Genomic DNA, 20178 nt, shown 5'->3' on the forward strand with positions numbered 1-20178 from the left:
TCTGGGCCAATATCTGGTTATTTAATCCCAATAGTCACAACTGTGGAGAGTGTATGTCCTAGGATTCTACTGTGTGGTTGATGTTTGCCCAATTGTTGGGTACATAGTACCCAGAACCTGCCAGGTTCTCTGTATGGGTGAGGGGCCACCAAGTGTCCCATCAAACCAGCACTGCCAGTCCACTGCAGTTTAGTGTTGTGGGAGGAACCCTGTGAGCCAAACATTCACAGCAGTGCTTGGTCTAAGAGATTGGAAGGGTAGCCAAGGGCAGTGGTCGAGCCAGGGCAGATTCGGCAGTCCTCTGGGTCAGCACATGGGAGGACCATGCTGGATGGCAGGCATGGCTCAGCAACCTGATCTGAGAAGGAGCACAGTGGTCGTCCTCTGTGTGGTGGCAGTGGGAGGGCACTGACGTGCCCAGGATTGGCTCAGCTGCCCACGCCAGGGCAGGGCTTGGTGGTCTTCCTCCACTAGTGGGGCTAGGGAGGTGAGCTTTCCCCCCTTCTTCTGTGTAATTTTTTGTCTTGCCTGGTGAATTCCTTCTGTTTGGGCTTCTTGCTGTCCCCTTGTTATCTCTTCCTAGAATGTCCTTCAAAACATTTTGGAATACTGGTATTGTGGTCATAAATTTCCTCTGGATTTCATCATCATAGAAGTATCTTATTTCTCCATCAGTTTTGAAAGATACAGATTTTCAGGATACATAAATCTGCACGGAAAGTTGTTTTTCTTTAGAACTTGAAATACTTCACTCCAAGCTCCTCTTGATTTAAGGGTTTATACTGAGAGGCCAGCTGTTCTGATGGACTTTCCTTCAGAGGTATTGTTTCTTTTCCCTAACAGCGTTTAAAATTCTATTCATATGTTGAATTTCTGAAATCTTGACTATGAGCCCAAACTTTAATGTTAAATTTATAAAGACTATGTAAGTTTAATATATATAAAGTAACTAATAGGTCCTCTTTTTTATGCTTAGAAGTCAAACATATCAAGTAATTAAATCTAACATTTCTGTAAGTTGATCCAGACGTTTAAACTTAATCTGCATCTATTAGCTTTGATTAAATAAGCATTTTGTTATAGTTTAAATGAGATACAATTGTATGTGGGATAATAAATCTATTTGTGGTCATTAAAACCATTTCCTCAACTCATCAGAGGTGTGAAGATATCGTTTATCCTTGTCCATATAGTTACATCTTATAAATCTGTTAAAGGAGTCTGAAATTTCTCTTGAGTAGAAACTAAACCTGTAACATTTCTCCATAGCTGTGACATCAGTTATGCTAATCTTATAGAATATTTGTGTTTCCCAAGAATACAGACCTTCAGATATGCAAAGCTGAAAAATATCATACTAATGACCTTTAGGTTAAAGTTATTTATGCTGGTAAAACATTTTATCTTCAAACATCCATTCTCCCCTTGTGTTCCAGCTGCCTGTGATGAAATGTAAATGCCAGTCCAGCATGAGCCAGCCACCCAGATAATGTGGATGTGTTTGCAGGCTTGTGCTTGTGTGATTGTCATACAACTGTTACAACAGTGAGGTTCCCTAAACTCTGCAGTCCAGACAGTGTCACTTTCACCACTAGAGTTTAGGCATTAATAGTCCATAAATTACACCCATAGACAGGTACATTCTACTCAAATGTCACTTTGGTAACAAAGAATGGCTAAAAGCTAACAAAGCAGGTAAGAGTTTCTTTATGTCATTTAAATTTTTTTTGTTTGTTTTTGATCTTCCTCTGTGGTTCAAGCTGACCTTGAATTCACTATGTAGCCAACACTGATCTTGAATTTATAGCAATCCTCCTGCCTCAGCCACCTGGGTGCTGGGATTCCAGGTGTGCACTAGCAAACCTGGCTAATATTTTATAATTAAATAAAGATAACTGGCTACAAATTATTCTATACTAAGGTGAATAGCTAAATGTTTTTCAGAGATAATGATAAAACTTAAGGGTTCTAGTAATGTCATCATGGTTGTCATGCTAACATGCTATGTTACTCTTAATTTCAAGCATTCTATGTAAAACTTTATCTATTATCATTCTATGAGAATTTGACTTCTAAGATGCTCATGACTGATGAAAAAATAACACTTTCCAGGTCATATTACATATTTCAAATATTCTCCTGGGTGTTCAAATACTTAGATTTAGAGACCAAAGCTACAAAAATAACTGGGCTGACAGGGATGCCAATATTTTGGCTCTGGCCCTCAAATGTCATGAGTGACCCAGGACATGAGGGAATCTTTTCTACAGGATCTTACAACCTTGGTGAGTCACTCAACACCTTGAGAAAGTCATTAGACCTCAGAGGACAGGGATCAACCTGTGTACAGTGTGCTAAAAGAACGGTCATCAAAGAGAAAAAACTTCCCATGTTTTCACAGGCAGCTAGATGGTCAGTTAAGACTGACCCATCCTGGTGGCTGACGCTGACAGAGACGCTGAATGGCTCTATACATGGTTCCAAAAGTAATGACTGAGGAGACTTAACTGACCCTGGTAGATAGCAAAAGGTTAATTTTGATTAACACAGGTCTCACTTTAACTTAGTTTTAAACATCCAGAAGAAAAGTATAACTGAAAGATGTATAAAAATAATACCATAATAATAAAGGCGAGATATAGGAAGGGGGCTCCAATCACTGACCCCTGCTGGCAGCTTGCCATTACAGCTGTAGCTGACCTCTGTCGGTTCATGGGGCCAGAAAACTACAGTGGAAGCTTTAAAAGCTCAACAAGAATCTTCACAGTCATTAGTTAAAATTACAATTCAAAACCACTGAATTCTCCATCTTCTTACATCTGAAATTGGAGGCACTTGTGCACTAATAAGTAAAATTTTTTGTCTTTAGATAAATAATTCAGATCTGGTTAAAAAAATATTCCACTTATAGATAGCTTCCATTGGTATAGAGGTCTAGGAGCCAGATGGCTGGACTTGCTATTCCAACCCCTTCAGAGCAGTATTTGGATGTGGCTCTTTCCCCACCCTGAATTTCCACACTGGTGCTCATACTTTGTATGTGCGAAAGATGAAAATCTCTTGGAAAAATTTGTTTATTTTCACCCAAAGACTGCCAGATTCCAAATGATCATGGAGATGGAAACAGCGACAAATGTGTCAGAATCCTTTTACTGGGACCCACTAGTCTGACCTGATAAAGGAAGTTCATAACTCCCTGGTAAGGGGAATTTATGACTTCTACACAAGGTCCACCAGATTAGCTCTCTGGAGAAGGGCCCTGATTGTGGTCTCCCCTACTCTGACCGTTCCCAACTTGAAGGAGCTAGACTGAAACTATGACTTTTCTTTCTTAACCACAGTTAGGGATAACTGCAGTAGGGGAAATATTACAGGCAGCTAAGTCAGATAGGAATTAATACACAGTGAGAGATATACTGGGCTCTGAAGGAGTCATAAAAAACAAAGACAACAGAATTGTGGCCGCAGGTGCACCTGAAGAGTTAAGACTTCAAGATAAAGTCCCAATGGCCAGATGTGCATATTATCCTGAGAGATAAGTAAAACTGTAATTAGTACCATCTGGTCCATTAAATCCAGATTATGCATTAAACACCCATGTGGATGACCAGAACACTTGGACCCATCCCTTCCCCAAATTAAAATCTCTTGTTTTAGAAGTCATGGATAAACCAAGGTTAATAATGTCAGCTAAATACTCTTGCTACATACCCAACTTCCCTACTGGATCAGTATTAGCTAAGCTGCTATATTTGTAATCCTTTTGTTTATTTCTTGAGACAGTCTTACTATATAGCTCAAGATGGCCTTGAACTTGTTGGAATCCTCCTGCCTCAGCCTCCAGAGTGCTAGGAGTACAGACGTGTGGCACCATGCCTGCTATACTTGTAATGTTATTAGTTGCTTATAATTTGACTCACGTTGTGCTCACATTTGCTATAAATTGCCCATGACCAAAGCCTCCTTGGCAACCCGTTTCTCGACTTTTAGGTGCTATTTCTGAATAAATCTCCCTACTGGTAACCTCTGTTGTTCCTTGGAATTCACGTTTGGTCTTCAGGAGACATGAACTTGACACTGCTGTCATCTAGAAGGTTGGGAGTTTTATTTCTCCTATATTAATGCACTGGGAGGGGGAAATCTGTGACAGGACAGGAGAAGGAAGGATAGCCAGACGGGCGGGAGATTTTATTGCGGAACACAATGAAATGTATGAATGCCTTTTAATGTGTATCGATCGATTGATTGACAGACACCGGATCTCCTTATGTAGCTCCGACTGACCTTGAACTCACTACATGGACGAGGCAGGCCTCAAGCTCACAGCGATCCTCCTGCCTTGTGTTCCCAGAGTGCTGGGATAGCAAAAGCGCGCCTTTCAATCCTTGGGAGGGAGGAAACCTAGGTGGAGCACGGGCCTCCTGCGGTCAGCAAGGAGAGGACTACTTTACCCCGAAGAGCCTGTGCGTGCGTCGACCTCGGGCTTCTGGCCAGTGACGGTCCAGGATGGGGCATTTCCTTTGCGTCACGGATCTGGGGCGGGACTTCCGGCTCTCTTCGTGACGTTAATTGCACGCGTCGGTTCGGTTCACGCCGGCCCTAACGAGTGGCTAGTGCCGGTTCGGTTTTTTGAGAGAAGGGCGAAGCAGTCCACGTCTGGCCGAGCTGTGAGCTTGGCGCGTCGGTCCTCCAGGGTCACCACCCGGCCAGGGAGGCTCTGGGGGTTGCCGGCCCCTCGGGCCTCTGCTCCACTTATGGCGGGGACGCTGGCGGACCCGGCGCAGGTGAGTGGACTAGGGCTCCGGCTCACGCTCCTCCTCTGGATGGAGGGGCTGAGGCCAAGACGGCGCCGGATTGCTTTTTACTCGTATGTATTTAGGAAAAATGGAGTAGGCGCGTCACTGTCTCCCTTAGCATCAGCACACGGAGAACTGGATACCCAGACAGTAGCTAGACTGTGCTTAAAATTAGGACCTCCAGCTACAGTCTCTACCAGCCTACTCAGGTTTCTGGACGGCAGCTCCTTTGGTACAATAAACAGTTCTGGATATCAGCATACTTTAAATCGTGCTTGTAGGAAGCAGATTACCATCTCGTCACAGTCCTGGCAACCAGTAATTCGTGTAACGGGCAGCTCCATACTGCCAGAATTTAATAACTAGCTGTCCTAACTTTTGACTCTGCTTCTAATATAAGTTCAACCAGAGAAATGCTTATTTTGTTGTTTTTCTCTACTACAGTTTCTCCATGCCAGTAGTGACAGGCCTGAATATGGGGGCTGAAGTGGTTGAAAGAAGAATGAGGCTCCATGCTTTGACTCCCATCACGTGGCTAATCCAACCCCACATTTTGCTTGGTCCTACTTCATCTGCTGTGGCTTACCCCTTCTGATCTCGTCTCTTTTCCTTCCTGCTTCCCTAGCTCGTGTCTCTTTGAATACTCCATCCTGACTGCAGTGTCCTCTTTGCTCTGCCAGCCTTCGCCTTTGTAGTTCGTTTTACCTAGCACACTGTTCTGAGATCTCTGTGAGATCACATGTCACTTCTTTTGAGAGGCTGTGCTACAAGTTTAGGCTAAAGTGGGGCTTTTTTCATGTAGGTAATCTAGCAGAATTTTTACTCCCTCCCCCCCACTCCAGTACCAGGGTTCGAACTCAAAACTTCACACTTGCCAGGTGGGCGCTTGTACCACTGAGCTATACCCTCAGTCCATAGCAGAATTTTTAAATGTGCTCAGTTGAGGGTTTTCAAGATGTTTGGGAGGAAAAAGCCTGATGATAAAACAAGAACCGTAACAACTGGTTTTCTTTGATTCTTCCATTATTTATCATCTTCCCCCTAACTGGGTCTCCTTCCTATTTGAACATTTTCTTCCTCTTTCACAGTATCTATTATACATTTTGATTGTTGTTTACATTTTGGACTCTCACACTAGAGAAACAATGCAATATTTACTCATGTGTCACATTTATTGCACTTAAGACTATGTCTCATGGTGCATCCATTTATCTGTCTCACTAGTGATTCAGGCTGGCCTAGAACTCACTGTGTAACCCAGGCTGATCTTGAGATGGTGATCATCCTGCCTCGGCATCCCACATGCTAGAATTACAGGTGTGTGCCACTTGGCTATCTTTTCATTTTCATTTTCTGATATTTTCCTTTTTCAGAGTGTGATAGTTTTCAATGTAATCTTTAAATTGATTCCCAGGTATTTCATTTTTAAGATACTGTTGTGATAGGTTATTTCCCTAATTTGCTTCTTAGTGAGATTGTTTTTGTGTGCTAAAAAGCTCTGCTATGGAATGTGCTTATTCAATGTAGGAGTCTTTTGGTGGAGTTTTTGGGGTCTTCTATGTGGAGTATCATATCACCTGTGAATAATGATAATTTAACTTCTTCCTTTGCTATTGTTATTTGTTTTATTTTTTCTCTTGTCTGATTGCTCTGGCTAATGTTTCCAGAACTATATCAAACAGGAGTGGACATGCTTGTCTCGTTTCTGATTTTAGAAAGCTTTCAGTTTTTGTTCATTCAGTGTGATACGGGCTGTTGGTTTGTCATAGATGGGTTTTACCAGTTTGAGACAAAGACCATCTTTCCAATTTTCTGTAGGGTTTTTATCATGAATGTGTGCTGGACTTTATCAAAAGCTTTTTCAGTATCTGTTGAGATTATTGTGTGGTTTTTGTCCTTGAATCTGTTAATATGACATATTACATTTACTGATTTGTGTATGTTGAATCATCCCTGCATCCCTGGGATGAATCCAACTTTGTCTTGGTGTTTGATCTTCTTGATGATTTGCTGTATTCTGTTTGCCAGTATCTTATTGAGAATCTTTGCATCTATGTTCATTAAGCAGATTGGCCTATAATTGTCTTTCTTAGTTGAGTTATTCTCTTGTCTTGATATCAGGGCATTGCCTGCTTCAGGAATGAATTTGGGAGTATTACTTCTCCTTTGAGTTTATTTAAAGAGTTTGAGAAGAAGTGGTAACTTCCAAAATTTCTTGTGGAAGTCAGAATCTACCAGAGCCTGGGTTTTTCTTATTGGGAAGTTTTTAATTACATCTTAAATTTCATTGACTGATACTGGCTTACTTAGAATTTTTTTTATCTTAACTCAGCTTTGGTAATTTGTATATATCTAGGAATCTGTCCATTTCCCATCTCATTGGAGTACAAATTCTTGAAGTAGGTGCAGATGACCTTCTGGATTTCTACAGGATCTATTTTGATTTTACTCTTTTCATTCTTAATTTTGTGGATTTGAGTCTTTTCTTTTTTTGATAAAGTTGATTAAGGGTTTGTCGATTTTACAAAGAACCAACTTTTGGATTCATTGATGCCGTGTATTGTTTCTGTAGTCTCCACTGGGTTAATTTGTGCTTTGATCTTTATAATTTTCTAACATAATATGAGCTTTTGACCTGACTCGCTCTTCTTTTTCTAGAAGTTTGAAGTTCAACATGAAGTCATGTAATTCAGCTTGCTGTTTTTCTGACGTGTATTCACTGCACTAAATTTTCCTTGTAGGATTGCTTTCATTTCCCATAAACTCTGGTACATTATATTGTCATTTTCATTAATTTTAGTAACTATCTAACTTCTTCCTTAATTTCATATGTGACCCTTTGGGTCAGGAGGGTACTACTTAATTTCATGTGTTTATGAAGTTCTTGTGGCTTCTTTACCCACAGATTTCCAATTTCATTGCACTATGTTTTGACAATATGTGTGGGGTAATTTCAGTTCCTTTGCATTTATTTAAACATGTTCTGTGAGCTAGAATGTTGTCTATTTTGGAATGTCCAGTGTGCAGCTGAGAAGAATGTGTATTCTGATGTTGTGGTAGGAGACACTCGGTAGACATCTACTAAGTCCATTTGTCCAAGAGTTTCGTTGAGTTGTAATGTTTGGTTGTTGATTTTTTGTCTAGTTGATCTGTCTATTTGTGACAGGGGAGTACTGAGATCCCCCAATACAGTCGTATTAGTGCTTAAGTTTTCATGCCTGTTAATATTTGCTTTATATAGTTGAGTGCACGGTATTTGTTGCAAAAACATTTACAATTGGGGGGGGGCGTTTTTTTGGTATTGGGAATTGAACTACTTACCAGGCAAGTGCTAAAACTGCTGAGTTAAATCCCCAGGCCCCTAGGGGTATCTTTTTGAGACAGGATCTCACTGTGCAGTTTAGGTTGGCCTTGAGCTCACTTTGTAGCCAAGGCTAGTCTTGAACTAGCAAGGATCCTTTTGCCTCAGCTTCCCTAGTGCTGGAATGACAAGCGTGTGCCACCGTGCCTGGCTTTATATTTATGATTGTTATCTCTTCCTTTTGGATTGTATTCTTTATATAGAGGCAGTGACCTTCTTTATCTGTTTTAGTCAATTTTGGCTTGAAACTCACTTTGTCTACAAGTAGCATGGTTACCCTTGCTTTTATCTGGGCTCATGTAGATGGAGTATTGTTTTCCATTCTTTGACTTTTAGTCTGTGTATTTCTTTTTGAATTAAGTGTGTTTCCTGTATGCAGCCTATTGTTGGATCTTGCTTCTGATCCATTCTGCCAGTTTGTGTCTTTTGATTGGTGAATTGAGACCATTAACACTGATACATGTTAACATGGATTCCTTCTGTTGGGGTTCATGGAATTGTAGTCCTTCTTAACAGTTTGGAATGCTGGTTTGATATTCATGAATTTCCTCACAAGTTCTTTGTCATGGAAGTGTCTTATTTCTTGATCTTTTTTTCCAATCTGTTTCTGTTATGTGGACTTTTTTTTTTTTTTGGTACCAGGGATCGAACTCATGTTCTAATTGTAATTTCCATCCTTTGACAAGTCCATGAACCCCAACAGAAGGAATCCACCAGGAAAGGCATATAATTACATGGTGAGGCAGGGAGAAAGAGCAAGGCAACAAGAGAAAAATAACATGACAAGAATAAGTAATACATATTAGTTATAACCATCAGTGTTAATGGTCTCAATTCACCGATCAAAAGACACAAACTGGCAGAATGGATCAGGAAGCAAGATCCAACAATATGCTGCATACAAGAAACACATTTAATTCAAAAAGAAACACACAGACTAAAAGTCTAGTTGTAATTCTTGGTATCTCTTTCTAGGTCATTTTGCAATGCTTGTTTGGTCTTCATGATTTCCTCAAGTCACTTTGTATTTTCAGTTTTCACCTGCTCCTCCCACTCAGTGGGGGTCTGGGCTCAAGGGGAAAGCGCTGCCTCCCGCTCCTTCTTTAAGTCACTCTCTTTGCTTCCATGTGCCCTTCAATTTGCTCTTCACATCCTTCCTGGGTCCCTGGGACTCACCCAGCTCCTCTTCCTCCTCTTCATGTTGCTATAGTCCAGTGTATGGACACCAAATCCAAGAAGGTTGGGATTACACTTTTTAAAATCTGGGCAGAAATCCTGTTTCTAAGTGATACTGGGTGAATTTGTGACGGTCCCTTGGCCTCCAGTCCTTTGACTTTGGGTCACTATGGCATAGAGGTGATTGATGTTGACATTACCTCAGAAGCTGAAGAAGGATTAATAGAAAAGCTAAAGCCCATTGTCTTAGTTACTTTTTACTTGTCGCTGAGGCAAAATACCTGAAGCTGAAAGTTGGGAAAGGAAAGGTTTATTTCTTACAGTTTTTGGAGGTTTCAGTCCATACTCAGTTGGCTCCAAGGCAGGCTGGCATGGCTGGGCCGCAGTTCATGGCAGCTATAAACAGCAAGACTGAAACCCGCAAAAGAGTAAGAAACACCTTCTTCCTACCATTACATTACATCCTGGCTCCACCCCGATGTGGGTATAGCACTGACACCATCAATCCAAGCTCTAGACAATGAACCAATCACAAATATACAATGCAAAGTCATGAGGCCTGGAGACCACTGACATAGACTATGATACCCATTAAGTAGGAAATATTTTCTCTATGTTATGATTGTTATTGATAATGTGGAAATTGCTGTACTGACCTGGTGAAATGAGGTTGCAAAAGTTGCACAGCCATGAAGTGTCCATTTTAGGAGTTTGGGTTCGGATACCAAGAGTCTTACTTTAGATCTGTGAAGATGTGGTCACTAACAGTGAGTGTAAAACCCTCTGCCTGGGCCAGGCATTGCGCTGGACCCGTGAGGTTCAGGTAGTACTGCTGACGTTGGAATCATAGTCATTGTCACTAATACTCCTCATTCCTCTGATGTCTGGTGCCCTCATGTCTGCATCTCTCAGTTTCCCGTGTCCTATCCTCCAGGGGCTCCCACACAGAGTTGTTTTTTCCTTTGTTCTTTCTTTTCTTGCATTCTCTCCACAGCACCGTCTGTTGCCCCCTTGAGCTTAGCACACAGTGCGGCATGGATGGTGTCAGCAGGGCTGTGTTCTCTCTGTATCTTTTCCAGCCAGCCACATGTAACAGCCCGTCCAGTAGCTGAGGCAATGCTAACAGCTTTGCTTGACCTACAGGTGCCTGTGACCTTTGAGGACGTGGCTGTGACCTTTACCCAGGAGGAGTGGGGGCAGCTGGACCCAGGTCAGAGGACCTTGTATCAGGAGGTGATGCTGGAGAACTGTGGCCTCCTGGTATCCCTGGGTAAGTGCCTGCCCCTCTGTGCAGTGGACCTGGCTGCAGGCTGGAACCTGCCCTTCTCTGGCTGTGCACAGCTTTTGCTATGCAGGCTCCCTGTATCTCTGAGCAGCATCTGTGTCATTTGTCTCCCATGGTGCTGTGGGGAGGAAGGGAGTGGAAGGAAATGGGGTATTTTGCAGAAACCAGAGACAGGATTTCCAAGCAGGTCCTGTGAGGGACTGAGAGCTGCTACAGTGTAGGCTGTGGGGAGGAACTACATGGGCCTGCTTTACTGTTAATAGTGACATTTTGGGCCAGGGATTTAGCTCAGCGGTGTAAGTGCCTGCCTGGCCAGCTCGGGTCGTGAGTTCAATCCTTGGTACCAAAATTACAGCTGACTTCTGTGTGTGCCTGCTTGCTTCACTGTCTACAAACTGCTTTAGTAGGTTTGCAGCCTACATGCCACCCTGGTCCTTGCTCTGAGTGGCCCATGTTCCTGGTGTGTACTTTCGTGTATGTTTCTATTTTCCTTTCTCTGCGCCCGACCTCTGTGAGGCAGAGGCAACAAGTGATACCCTAGAGTTCACAACTTGGCTGTGCCTCTCAGCTGGCTCCCAGCACAAGCTTACTGCTCCCTGGGGTTCTTGGACCTACATCCTGGTCCTTCCTGGACTCTCACTTCAGGGTCGTGCGGGCTGGCTCGGTGGCTGCACAGCACAGACAGCAGAGCTGGCTGGACCCAGGTCTGCACCTGACTTGGCTCTGCTGTCCTGCGCACCACTCAGCTTGTTCCTCGGCGCATTCCCTGTGAAATGGTGCTCATGACTCCCTGGGGTGCTAGGAGAAGGTTCTCAAACAAGAGTCTGTGTTCAACCTGGGACCCAGAACAGGGCTGTGAAGCCTGGCATGGGCTTCAGTAGAGATGGGGGTCAGTGCAGATGCACCTCCTGTCACACAGGCAGAGCTGGTGTGCAGTAGGCTGGATCCTCAGTGTGCGGAGCTGAGTGCAGGACTCTTTAAAGAGGCGGGGCCTAGCACAAGGTAGTTAGATCACTGGGAGTAGGGCCCTTTCCAGTCCTTTTCTGGGGTTTTTATGGAACCCACTGAGTTCCTGTGAGGCCAGGTACTTACTTGTCAGTGGGCAAGCCTGGCCTCTCTCACTCTGGCCTGTCTCCCGCCATGAGGCCCTCTCACCTGCTCTTCATGGCAGCCTCCTTGAGGTGGCGCCAGTGGGTTGCCCTGTCTGAGACTTTCATCCCGTGGCCTGCATAAACCTGTTTGCTTGCTTTCTTTGAACTCAGGAGTGCTCTGCCCTTGAGCCCAGGGTCTTGCTACTGGGCTTGAACTTGCAGTTATCCTGCATCAGCTTCCTTGGTAGCTAGAATTACAGGCCTGTGCCTAGCAGTATTGTTCACCATGCCTAGCAGTATTGTTCAGTTTTGGAATGGCAAATTGGAGTGGTTGCTTGTTCCATGTCCTTGGATTTTATTACTTTCTATTGGTACTCAATTGTGATTTACTGTGTGGAGTAAGTTGCTATGGCAGCATGACATGGTAAGCCCTTGGCTTCCGGGTCACAAGCTAAGCAGTTGGTGCTTTTTCATTCCGCAGTCTGCTCTCCAACATGAAGGCCGGATCACTGAGGTTTATTTATCTCTTGCCTTTTTGTTTGTGGTACGTGGAATAAATCCAGCACCTTCACACTGAGCTACAGCTCCAGCTTTTCTTAAAAATGAGGGAGCATGGAGGGAAGGAAAGGAAAAGGCTTATAGAAAGAGTTGAAAAGGAAGAAAGGAAATGGAGCTTTTGCAAATAGGAAAGGGAAGAAGGATTAGAGGCAGGGAAGTGGGACAAAAAAGGGTTAAGATGTGTTGTGTACACCGTCCTATGGTGAACATGACCATTGTGTACTGCAAGCATGTTCTGGTACTAAGGGTAAAAATGAAAAAAAAAAAAGCAGCCAATTGTGGAGACTGAGGCAGGAGGAGCTCTGTGAGTTTAAGACCTGCCTGGACTACCTAGCAACACCCTGTCTCTAAAAAAAAAACGGAAAAGGAAAGCACGTAACATTAAAAGATTTTTTTTTTTTTTTTTTTTTTTGAGAATTTGGTACAGGGCTCTACTAAGTTACTCAGTTTGCGTTCAAACTGTGATCCTCCTGCTTCAGCCTCCCACAGTATTGAGGTTAGGCTGGCATGATAGGTGTTTCACTATCCCTGACTGCTTTATCTCTCTTCACCAAAACCTGTGCACCCACATTTTTGTCTCCCTGACCAGGGTGTCCTGTTCCCACACCTGAGCTGATCCAGCAGCTGGAGCATGGGCAGCCGCCATGGACAGTGAGGCTGGGCTGCGGCCAGAGTACACAGCTTGGTAAGAGCCAGCATTCAGGTGGGAGGAGGGCCCAGCTCTGTGGTCTTTTGGGGTGGCTCTTTTCTGTTGTTCGTTTTTTTCTTGTGCTGGGGATTGAACCCAGGGTCTTCTCTTACACTGCATTCCCAGCCCTTTTCTTTTAATTTTGAGGCAGGTCTCAATAAGAAACTGAGCTTCCCAAGCTAGGCTTGAACTTGCAGTTTTCCTGCCTCAGTCTAACAGGAAGCTGGAATGACAGGCGTGCACCCCCACGCTTATTTGGGGGCTGTTCTTCTTGTGGCCTCTGTGGGGATACTGGAGCCATGGCGCCCTTTGTCCCGTGGCTCCTCTAATCAGTCTCAGTGCCCTGGCTGCGTGGGTGTCTGTGATCCCGATGAGGTGGACGAGTTCCTGACTGTGCACAGTTTTGGCTAAGCAGCTCAAAGGTTGGGTGATCTTACAGACTCCAGAGGCTCAGTGGCTCAGCATAACTAACTAAGAGATATGACAAATAGGGTGAATTAAAAAAGACTTACTGCAATGAAAGACCCACTGCAAATCCTCTTCCTCCCCTTGAACACAACGCATACCATCGTTCTTGCCCCGTTTTGTTTTTTTCCCCTTTCCCTTGCCACTTTCTGGAGCAGTTCTGGAGTCCTTTCTGAGTGGCTTTAGTTCCACTATTACAGCTGCCTTGGTGTCCTTAGTGGATTCAAAGCAGTTGGTTTCCACCATCACTTGGACTTCGGGAGAAGGCAGAGTGCAGTGGGTGGGTTGGTGGGTGGGTGAGGACACAGTCGTGGTGTTGGGAGCCTTGCTTTGTGTTGGCCTGCACTCAGCAGCAGCACTCACTGAAGTGTTCATCACGCTTCACAAAGACGCAGAGAAGAACTTCCGGAACTGCGTCAGAGAGCGGCCAGCCTGGCGGAGGAGTGGAGCGTGGGGGCGCTTTGAGGGGGATTAATGGCAGTGTGCCTTTTGCTGTGCTACACGCTTAGATTTGTATTATAAGCTTTCACTGTACAAGTACAGTGACCACTTTTTACTCAGGATTAGGCAAACAAGGTTAAGGTCACACCTATACTGGAGGTTAAGGTCACACCTATACTTCTCATACTGGAGTCTGCAGGGTCATCAGGGAGCTCTGTACCATGCAGCCCATCAGAAGGACCCAGGGACCTTCTGATGTCCACCTGATGCTTTAAGGTTGTTCTGACCTCTCTCCAGCTGGTACACTTACACCCTGGGACACCAGCTCCTTCCTCGCCAGGGCCAGTCGTCTCCACAGGGCTTGGTTGTGTGGCAGGGCCATGTGTCTGAGGAGAACAGTTTTCCCAGTGGGCAAGGCTTTCCCTCCTATCTGTGGCCGTTTCTGTACCCAGGTCCAGATGTGACTCCATCTTCTTCAGCATAAAAACACACTCACTTTCCTTCCACTCCAAGAAAGCACAACAAGCAGGCGGCTGAGCTGAGACTGTGTCCTTAAACCTGTTTGCCTTCTGAGCATCAGTGTTCCTGTATTTTCATGTTCAGTGCTGCTGTCATTTCCTGTGTGTTTACTTTCCATGCACACAGAGTGGTTTTTTTTTTTAGTGTTTGCAGGATTCAAATGATTGAATTATAGACTGTAAATGTAGACACTTGTAGGATTATTCCTTTTGCTTTCCTGAGGGCTTATAGCATCATACATTCTACCAGGGAAGAATTGCTGACTCCATCAGTCTGTATCCTATCATGTTCTTGGTAGTGTTCTTGGCTTCTTGATTTTTGCCAGTTAAATGGGCACAACATAATACTTCACATGCTGCTGCTGTTCATGTTACACATTGATGTGGGCACTAGCGATTTATGTCAGTTTTGGCCAATCTTTATTTTCTTCTATGAGATGTCATTTCAGATCAGTCCTTGCGTTGCTTGTTTTCTTTTGTCGTTTTGCTTTGTAAGGATTCCTTCTGTATTCTTGGTGCTTCATGTTGTTCTGTTGTTGTGATTATACTCCAGCCCTTGGACGTGCTAGGCCAGGGCTTCCTGGGCTTCTCGCCCCAGCCCACATTCCCATTACCTCTGCCAGTTGTGAGTGTTGTGTGTGTATCTGGTTCTGCATGTGCGTGTGCATTGAGTTCCCATTTTTTCTTTTGCCTGGTCTCTGTCCTGTCCCACTTTCCTTGTGAGCCCTGTCCTGGGAGAGGCGGTGCTCAGCTCTGCTGTCATCTGTGCCAGCAACTTGGGAACTGGCCTCCTTTTTCTCTGTGCTGTCACTTGCGTCATGCTGCAGTTTTATGCATTCTGTCTCTTGGGCTACTGTGCCCTTCTCTCTTTCCCTTATGGCAATCCTTTCACAGCCTACAGGACCCCTGCTTTGGGTACCCTCAGTTGAAAAACCCCTGACCACTTTTTACTCAGGATTAGGCAAACTCAAGGTTAAGAGCAGGGTCCTCTAAGATTGTCGGCTCTGTCCAACTCTTGTAACATCAACCATAGCTTCAGGATTTCCTCAAACCACCTTAGGGTCACTAATTTGCTAAAAAAATGTTCACTAAGCTCTCTGAAACCTATTGATTCGGTCACACTTGTTACAAAGGATCTGTGTTAGAAGAGATGCCAAATGCAGGGCAGAAGGGGACCCAGGCATGATATGTCCATGGCCTTGGGGAGTTACTTCCCATCTGGCTCCAGGAGTGAAAGTGCGCTCTTGGAATGTCACTGAAACAAGAGCGTCCACAGAGCTTCAGTGGGGAGTGTCGCCATGCGTCATTACACACACACACATCACTGAGTGATTGCCAGGGTAGCTCGGTCTCCAGCGCCTGTGCCCTTTCCATAGAGCTTACTATTTTCAGCTTCTTTTTATGAAAGTAGTGCTTGTCTTTCTTCTGGGTTGCTGTTACTAATGGCTTTACTGTGCATTGTATTTCTTCCAGGTGACAGTGGGAAAACCAAGGCCACAGACTCCACCGCCTCAGAGCCAGCCTTGTGCGAGGGAGCCCACCTTCAGGGCCACTTGATGCTCAGAGCCTCTGCAACCTCCCCATGGGTGCAAGGCCTGGGTCAGGGTGGCCCCTCAGATAGGCAGGAAGGATGTCTGAGAGCAGGGGCACAGGCCACGAGGGAGGAGCTTCCTGGGAGGATGCACCCCGGCCCTGGTGGCCTAGAGGCAGATGGCACCATGTATCCAAAGGCAGTGGAGGAGCAGGTCCCTGCAAAAGATGTAGTGCTGGATTGTGCAGCACGCAGCCCCAGAAGAGATGCTGTGAGCAAGGGGGAGGAGGAAAGTGCTTTCAGGTGCAGCGAGTGTGGGAAGGTGTTCAACAAGAAACGCCTGCTCGCTCGGCATGAGCGGATCCACTCCGGTGTGAAGCCCTATGAGTGCACCGAGTGCGGGAAGGCCTTCAGTAAGAGCACCTACCTCCTCCAGCACCACATGGTACACACCGGGGAGAAACCGTACAAGTGCGCAGAGTGCGGCAAGGCCTTCAACCGCAAATCACACCTAACGCAGCACCAGCGCATCCACAGTGGGGAAAAGCCCTACAAGTGCGGCCAGTGCGGCAAGGCCTTCACACACCGCTCCACATTTGTCTTGCATAACAGGAGCCACACTGGAGAGAAACCCTTTGTGTGCAAAGAGTGTGGCAAAGCCTTTCGAGACAGGCCAGGCTTCATTCGACACTACATCATCCACAGTGGAGAGAACCCCTACGAGTGCTTTGAGTGTGGGAAGGTCTTCAAGCACAGGTCGTACCTCATGTGGCACCAGCAGAGCCACACGGGCGAGAAGCCCTACGAGTGCAGCGAGTGCGGGAAGGCTTTCTGTGAGAGCGCGGCCCTGATCCACCACTACGTAATCCACACGGGCGAGAAGCCCTTCGAGTGCCTGCAGTGCGGCAAGGCCTTCAACCACAGGTCCTACCTCCGGAGGCACCAGCGCATCCATACTGGGGAGAAGCCCTATGTGTGCGGTGAGTGTGGCAAGGCCTTCACCCACTGCTCCACCTTCATCTTGCACAAGAGGGCCCACACGGGCGAGAAGCCCTTCGAGTGCAAAGAGTGTGGCAAAGCCTTCAGCAACAGGGCGGACCTCATCCGCCACTTCAGCATCCACACCGGGGAGAAGCCCTACGAGTGCACAGAGTGCGGCAAGGCCTTCAACCGCAGGTCCGGCCTCACCCGGCACCAGCGCATCCACAGCGGGGAGAAGCCCTACGAGTGTGCAGAGTGTGGTAAGGCCTTCTGCTGGAGCACGAACCTCATCCGCCACGCCATTATCCACACGGGGGAGAAGCCCTACGAGTGCAGTGAATGCGGAAAGGCCTTCAGCCGCAGCTCCTCGCTCACACAGCACCGGCGGATGCACGCGGGGAGAACTGGAAATGGGGGACGGCCTTTCTCAAGCGCGCAGGCCTCTGTCAACATCCAAGAACTTCTGCTAGGGAATGACTTTTTGAGTGTAACCAGTGAAGAAAATCTTTTACAAGAGGAAATACCTTACATGGCATCTGACCATTCATACCAAAGAGAATCCCCCCATATGTCTGCACTGTGAGAAAACCGTGCCAGGGTGGGTGCTGTTGACTCATGTTAGAAGTGGACCCACCTTACAGCATTATGCTTTATGAGATTTCATCCAGGAGACAGACCCAGGGATTATTTTGCACGGAGGAAAATCTGTAGCTACATTTTCCTCCACAGTTTACAGTACAGTGGCATCTCAGGAATTTTTATTAAAAGGAAGTGACAGAAAAGACCACAAAATGCAAGCAGTGCTTCTTTCCCACTACCCTGTCAAGTCTGTGGCACTTGCAAGTTCTTGGATATCTTTGTTTGTTTGGGTGGAGAGGGTTGTGGTCTAAGAGGTAAAGAACCTGGCCCCTTGGTGTATTGTGTATATGTTTGTTGCCGTCCAGTGTCAAGTGTAGGAATGTGCTGAATATCTTCGCTGTTCTACCTTACTGCTTTTGTGCACTGCAGGTCTTATGACAAATAGGAAGGCTTGAGTATGAAATCCTTTTGTATCTGGCGAAGGGAAAACAGGTGCATGTATGTGAATGTTGGGAGACCGAATCCAAGATCGTGAGCATGTTAAGCATGTGCTACACCATGGTGCTATACCCACAGCCCCAGAAATAAAAGTAGAAAGGCACTTCGTTGGTACCACTTAAAACTGTTTAAATCTTTGCTTAAAAAAAGAAAAAAGAAGAGTCTTGGTTTTAAACACTAGCTGTTGGCTTACTTGATTTACTGTAACTATTTAGTGAATCGTTTGAGTAAAGTGACTCCTTTTTATTTGTATTTAAAACTGAGTAGCACTTATTTTCTTTTCATTTTCAATATACACTTAGGTTTTCTACTTTTATAATGAAACCTGGCTCAACTGTTCATATAAATTTGAGTTAATCTGTGTATCATTTTGTTGAGAATTGGTTTCCTTCCTGTGATGAGTCTTCCTAATTCATGAACATGGTGTATCTTTTCACTTAAGGATTTCTTGATTTATTCCATTACTGTTCTGTAATGTACAGCATAAGCATTTGCACATTTTGAATAAGATATCTCCTTTAGTGATTATAAATCGTATTGATTCTTGAACTTTGCGTTTCCACATGGTGTTCGTTAGAGTACAGATGCTGTTTTGTTATCCTCTAACTTTAATGAAGTCACTATTTCTAGGCATTTTTTGTTGTTACTAGATAATCTTTAAGATGTTAAACATAGATACGTCATCTGCAAATAGTGCTTTTCTTCTTATCTGTATACCCGTTCCATAACTCCTCATTTAACAGCCAAGTTCTATCCTGCAATTAGGTCATTAAATGAATGGGTTGCTAAAACCACAGTACTATATTGTACAGTACAATCAGTAAAAGTTACAGTATTATGTAAGTAATGTACTACTCAAACAAAAGACATTGAGGCTGTATAAACAAGACGTACAGAACTGTACCAAAAGCGGGGGGGGGGGTGTCTCAAGTCTGAACAGTCATTAAGCAGGTATGTCACTAAACAATGAATTTCAGTATTTCTTTTCTTCATGTTAATGCACTAACTAGATTTTCAGGTGTGATGGTGAATAGGAGTGCTGAGAACTCCTCCATGGTTGGTTCATGATATTAGGGGGAAGTTTTCAGTTTCTTATAACGTGTTAAATGTAGCATTTTTTAAAAAATTAGTTTTATTTTTGAGACCCAGTCCTGCTGTGTAGCTCAGGCTGGCCTTGAACTTGCAGCAGTCCTGCCTCAGCCTCCAAGGTGCTGAGATTACAGGCATTGCAATTTGTTTTCTCAAAATCAAGTTTAGAATGCATTTCTTTTTCTAATTTGCCAAGCTTGTTGTTCTCATTAAGTTTGGGAACTTTTCAAATACTGTTTCTCAGGTGATTTGCTTTTGTCTACAGTTTGCTCAGCTGATACATTATATTAATTGTTTTAAGTTACATCTTTGGTCATGAAATGCTAATTGTTTTTGTATTACATTATTCCATTTGTATTTTGTTGAGGAAATTTTCCCTAATGTTGTGTAGTTTCTTGGGAATTTTTTGTTTTCAGACTCTCATTCTGAGGTCAAAGTGTTTTTAGCCTCCCAGCATGTATTCTGAGGTAGTCTCTCTGCTTATTTGGAAGGCAGCTTGTAATGTGGGTGTTGTTTCTTGTAATGATGGGTCCATTCACCAGTGAATCATTTGGCTGTGTTTTAATTATGTATTTATTTAATTTAATAGGCTTTCATATTGGGTGAATTTTTATGGTTCTTTTCATTCAAGGAATTGTTTCTTTTTGTGTAAATTTCCTAATATGTTTATAGCATTATTCAGAATATTTCCTTTCTATCCTTTTGATGACAGCAGGATCTGTTGTCTTCCTAACATTGGAAAAATGATCCATTCTCTTTTGTTCTTTATACACTCTTCACTGTTTTCTTTATCATTTCAAATCAGCACTTGGTACTGATTTTTTTTTTTCACTACTATCTTTCTGTATTTTGTTTGTATCATTTTTTAGTGCTGGGAATTGAACTCATGCTGTAGCCAGGCGAGCTGCCTACTACTGAGCTGCACTCCCACTGCCTCCATGTAGAAACCCGTTTACAGGTCTTGTTAAGTTGTCCACCCTGGCCTCATGCTTGCCACCCTCCAGCTTTGGCCTCCCAAGGGTTTGGCTGGGATCACAGCACCACCATGTGGGGCTTCCATCCTCTTCTTTTCTCAAGATTGCTCTTCTGATCTGTATTGTGTCACTTTTTGTGCTTGCTTT

General features: G+C 44.4%; 1 protein-coding gene across 2 annotated transcripts in view; it reads left to right on the top strand.

Moving 5' to 3' along the window:
- The first annotated feature begins 4566 nt into the window (after positions 1-4566).
- Positions 4567-20178, top strand: part of LOC101788521 (zinc finger protein 543) — a 50997-nt gene continuing 35385 nt past the window's right edge. Inside the window, exons 1-4 of one of the 2 annotated variants that reach the window (XM_023566071.2) lie at positions 4567-4784; positions 10477-10603; positions 12857-12952; positions 15853-17285. In XM_023566071.2, the coding sequence (XP_023421839.1) occupies positions 4755-4784; positions 10477-10603; positions 12857-12952; positions 15853-17285 (1686 nt within the window). In that variant the 5' untranslated portion in view covers positions 4567-4754. Of the gene's footprint in view, positions 4785-10476; positions 10604-12856; positions 12953-15852; positions 17286-20178 lie in introns of those variants that run through there. The other variant, XM_063252311.1, reaches the window with a different exon arrangement.

Source organism: Cavia porcellus, unplaced genomic scaffold, assembly GCF_034190915.1.
Source record: "Cavia porcellus strain 051 isolate PalLab524CR breed Dunkin Hartley unplaced genomic scaffold, mCavPor4.1 scaffold_7, whole genome shotgun sequence".
NCBI lineage: Eukaryota > Metazoa > Chordata > Mammalia > Rodentia > Caviidae > Cavia > Cavia porcellus.